At 63.9% G+C, this 2,940-nt stretch overlaps 1 protein-coding gene across 1 annotated transcript; it reads left to right on the plus strand.

Annotated features, from left to right (window-relative positions):
- Window positions 1-1,146: 1,146 nt before the first annotated feature.
- Window positions 1,147-2,719, plus strand: LOC113941763 (nascent polypeptide-associated complex subunit alpha; the record flags this gene model as incomplete). Its single annotated transcript, XM_027632907.1, has 6 exons — window positions 1,147-1,251; window positions 1,351-1,428; window positions 1,679-1,825; window positions 2,009-2,137; window positions 2,392-2,514; window positions 2,589-2,719. Coding segments are annotated over 6 exons (597 nt in total), but the record flags the coding sequence as incomplete, so codon positions are not given.
- Between the last annotated feature and the right edge of the window lie 221 nt (window positions 2,720-2,940).

The following is a 2,940-nucleotide window of genomic DNA, read 5'->3' on the forward strand; positions in this document are numbered from 1 at the left end:
CCACCCCAAGCCAAGCCCCCCTCGAAGGCCCCGCTCGGCGCTGACGACGAGGACCTGCCGCCTCTGCTCCCCCCCGAGCCGCCCGTGCTGCTGGACCTCTCCCCCCCCGCGGGGGTCCCGGCCCCCCCGGCGCCGCAGCCGCTGCTCAAGAATGACAAGGGTATTTGCGGTTTGCCGTGTGCATGGAGTGTCACTGGCTGCCCACGGGATACTAACCCCGAGCAGGGCCCCGGGCACAGGGCGAGCCACGGGGAGGGGCAGGGCTCGGCACGGCCCCGGGGTCACTAACGCGTGTCCTCGGGCACGGAGCACGGTGTGGTTTGTGGCACGGGCACTGCGAGCGGAGCTGCTGCACACGGAGGCTCGGGCAGAGCCGCCACGGGCCCGTCCTCGCTGCCTGGGGTGTCCCCGGGGTGTCCCCGGGGTGTCCCCGCGTCCGTCCGGCGGCACCGGTGCCGTCCCTGCGCTCTGCCTGAAGTGTTGGGAACCCCGGGCACACCCTGGCACCTGCAGAGGGCTTTGCCAGGGCTTCTGTGTGCCGTGGGCACAGAGGCCCTTTCCAGAGCGGGAAACGGGACTGGATCCAGGTAATGGCTGCATGGGAGCATCCCGGCCGCCTCCGAGGGACACCCAGCTCTGCTTCGGGCACTCGCGTGGTTGGACACGGCTGTGCCAGGGGTCACAAGTGGTGGTGGTGGCACTGCAGATGGTGGCCCTCTGGGCACCCAGAGGGGGGCATCAGGGTGATCCCAAATGATCCCTGGAGTGAAGCCATGGACGTGCAGCAGCCCCGAGGGCTCAGCGAGTGGGGCCTTGGTGCCGTGTGTCACAGGTGCCTGTCACCCTGGGCTGCTGCCACCCCAGGAGTGCCACCCACACTCCTCCTGGTGCCTCAGGCTGGAACTTCCTCAGGGGGCTTGGCATTCCAGACCCCCCAGGCATCCGTGGGGCTCCCCCCATGGCGAGAGCCTGGGGACAGGCTCTCGTGCCACCCTGCTGATGGTGTTTGGGGTGCCGAGATGGCTCCTGATGGCATTTGGGGCACACCACTTAACTGGGCTGACTGGTGACTGCACTGGGAACCAGCAGCAAAGGCTGCACCAAAGCAGCTGCATCCCCTGGGCCTGGCTGAGGTGGGGAGAGTGAGGTGTGTGTGTTCCTGCAGGGTCTGGAACAGAGTCCGACAGCGATGAATCTGTACCAGAGCTCGAAGAGCAAGACTCCACACAGGCCACGACACAGCAGGCGCAGGTAGGGCAGGTGGCACGTGCCATCCTGGTGGATCAGGATCCCTGTGGGTGCTTTCCTGTGTCACCTCGGGGTTGTCACTGTTGTTGTGTCCCCCCGCAGCTCGCGGCAGCGGCCGAAATAGATGAAGAACCCGTCAGCAAAGCAAAACAGAGCCGGAGCGAGAAGAAAGCTCGGAAGGTGAGGGGGGGGTGGGATTCACCTGTCCCTGCTGGGCAGCCCCAGGGCTTGAGGTTGTGCTGGGCATCTCACCAGTCCTGGGACTGGAGCGTTCACTCTGGCTGACACCCGGGAATGCTGCTCACTGAAGGCACATTTCTGTGTGTATCCACACTGCGAGCGTTGGACCGGGCTCTGGAGAGAGCAGTGGGCACATCCGGGCATCTGGAGCTCTTCCTTCCCTCGCTGACCTTCCCCTGGTGTTTTTCAGGCAATGTCCAAACTGGGCCTTCGCCAGGTGACAGGAGTCACCAGGGTCACCATCCGGAAATCCAAGAACATCCTGTTCGTCATCACAAAGCCAGACGTGTACAAGAGCCCGGCGTCAGACACCTACATTGTCTTTGGCGAGGCCAAGGTGAGCCCGCCCTGGTAGCACCTGGGGGCCAGCAGGTTCCTCGTTGTCACCTGTGTGGCTCCCGCCGTGAGTCCCTGGGGACCGTGCCAAGGGCTGGTTTCCCGGCTGGGCCGTGTGGCAGAGCCGTGGGATGTGCTGGCACCACCCAGGACTGGCCTCAGCTCCGCTCCTTCCCTCCTGCAGATCGAAGACCTGTCCCAGCAGGCCCAGCTGGCAGCTGCCGAAAAGTTCAAAGTGCAAGGAGAACCTGTTTCAAACATCCAGGAAAACACACAGACCCCCACCGTGCAGGAGGAGAGCGAGGAAGAGGAGGTAACACCTTCCCCAGCCTGTCTGCGGGGCCGGGCGGGTCTGCTTTGGGATGATCCAGGGATTCCTTTCCTTCATCCGTGTCTGTGGTGGCAAAGGGAGGGTGTGGAGTCCTTCCCCAGGGGGTCTGTGCAGCGCAGGTCTGGCCTCCCAGCTCCCATCCCTGTGGGTGGAGCAGGAGCCTCCCCAGTCCAGGCAGTCTCAGGCTGTGCCAGGCCCGGAGCTGGCGCCGATCCCGGGCTCTGTGTGTCCTGCAGGTTGACGAGACGGGCGTGGAGGTGAAAGACATCGAGCTGGTGATGTCGCAGGCGAACGTGTCGCGGGCGAAGGCCGTGCGAGCCCTCAAGAACAACAGCAACGACATCGTAAACGCGATAATGGTGAGTGCTTGGGGGGTCCTGGGGGGCCCGGGGGGGGGCTCCTGCCTGGCTCCTGACCCCCCTTCTCCCCGCAGGAGCTGACAATGTAGCCGCCGGAGGGAGAGGAGCCTTTTTTGGTGTTTCAGAGAAGAGTAAAATACAGCTAAATTTAAAATTTGTACTATTTCTATCGGTTAATAAAAGTTGTGGCTTATTGTTGGTGAAACACTCGCTGCTCCGTGGTGGTGGTGGTGGTGGTTTGCTGCCCTCCCTTTCCTGGGAGCCCTGGCCCCAGGGTGGAGGCTTCCTCCCGGGAAGATCCCGGCCCTGATACCCCGTCCTGACACCACCTGCCTGTTCCCTCATTTCCTTCCTGCCCCAAAGGACATCTGGACACGAGCCCGGGGCAGTGGCGTGCCGGGGTCAGTCACTGCAGGGTCTCACCTC

Source organism: Corapipo altera, unplaced genomic scaffold (assembly GCF_003945725.1).
Source record: "Corapipo altera isolate COAL_440 unplaced genomic scaffold, ASM394572v1 59103, whole genome shotgun sequence".
NCBI classification, from domain to species: Eukaryota; Metazoa; Chordata; class Aves; order Passeriformes; family Pipridae; genus Corapipo; species Corapipo altera.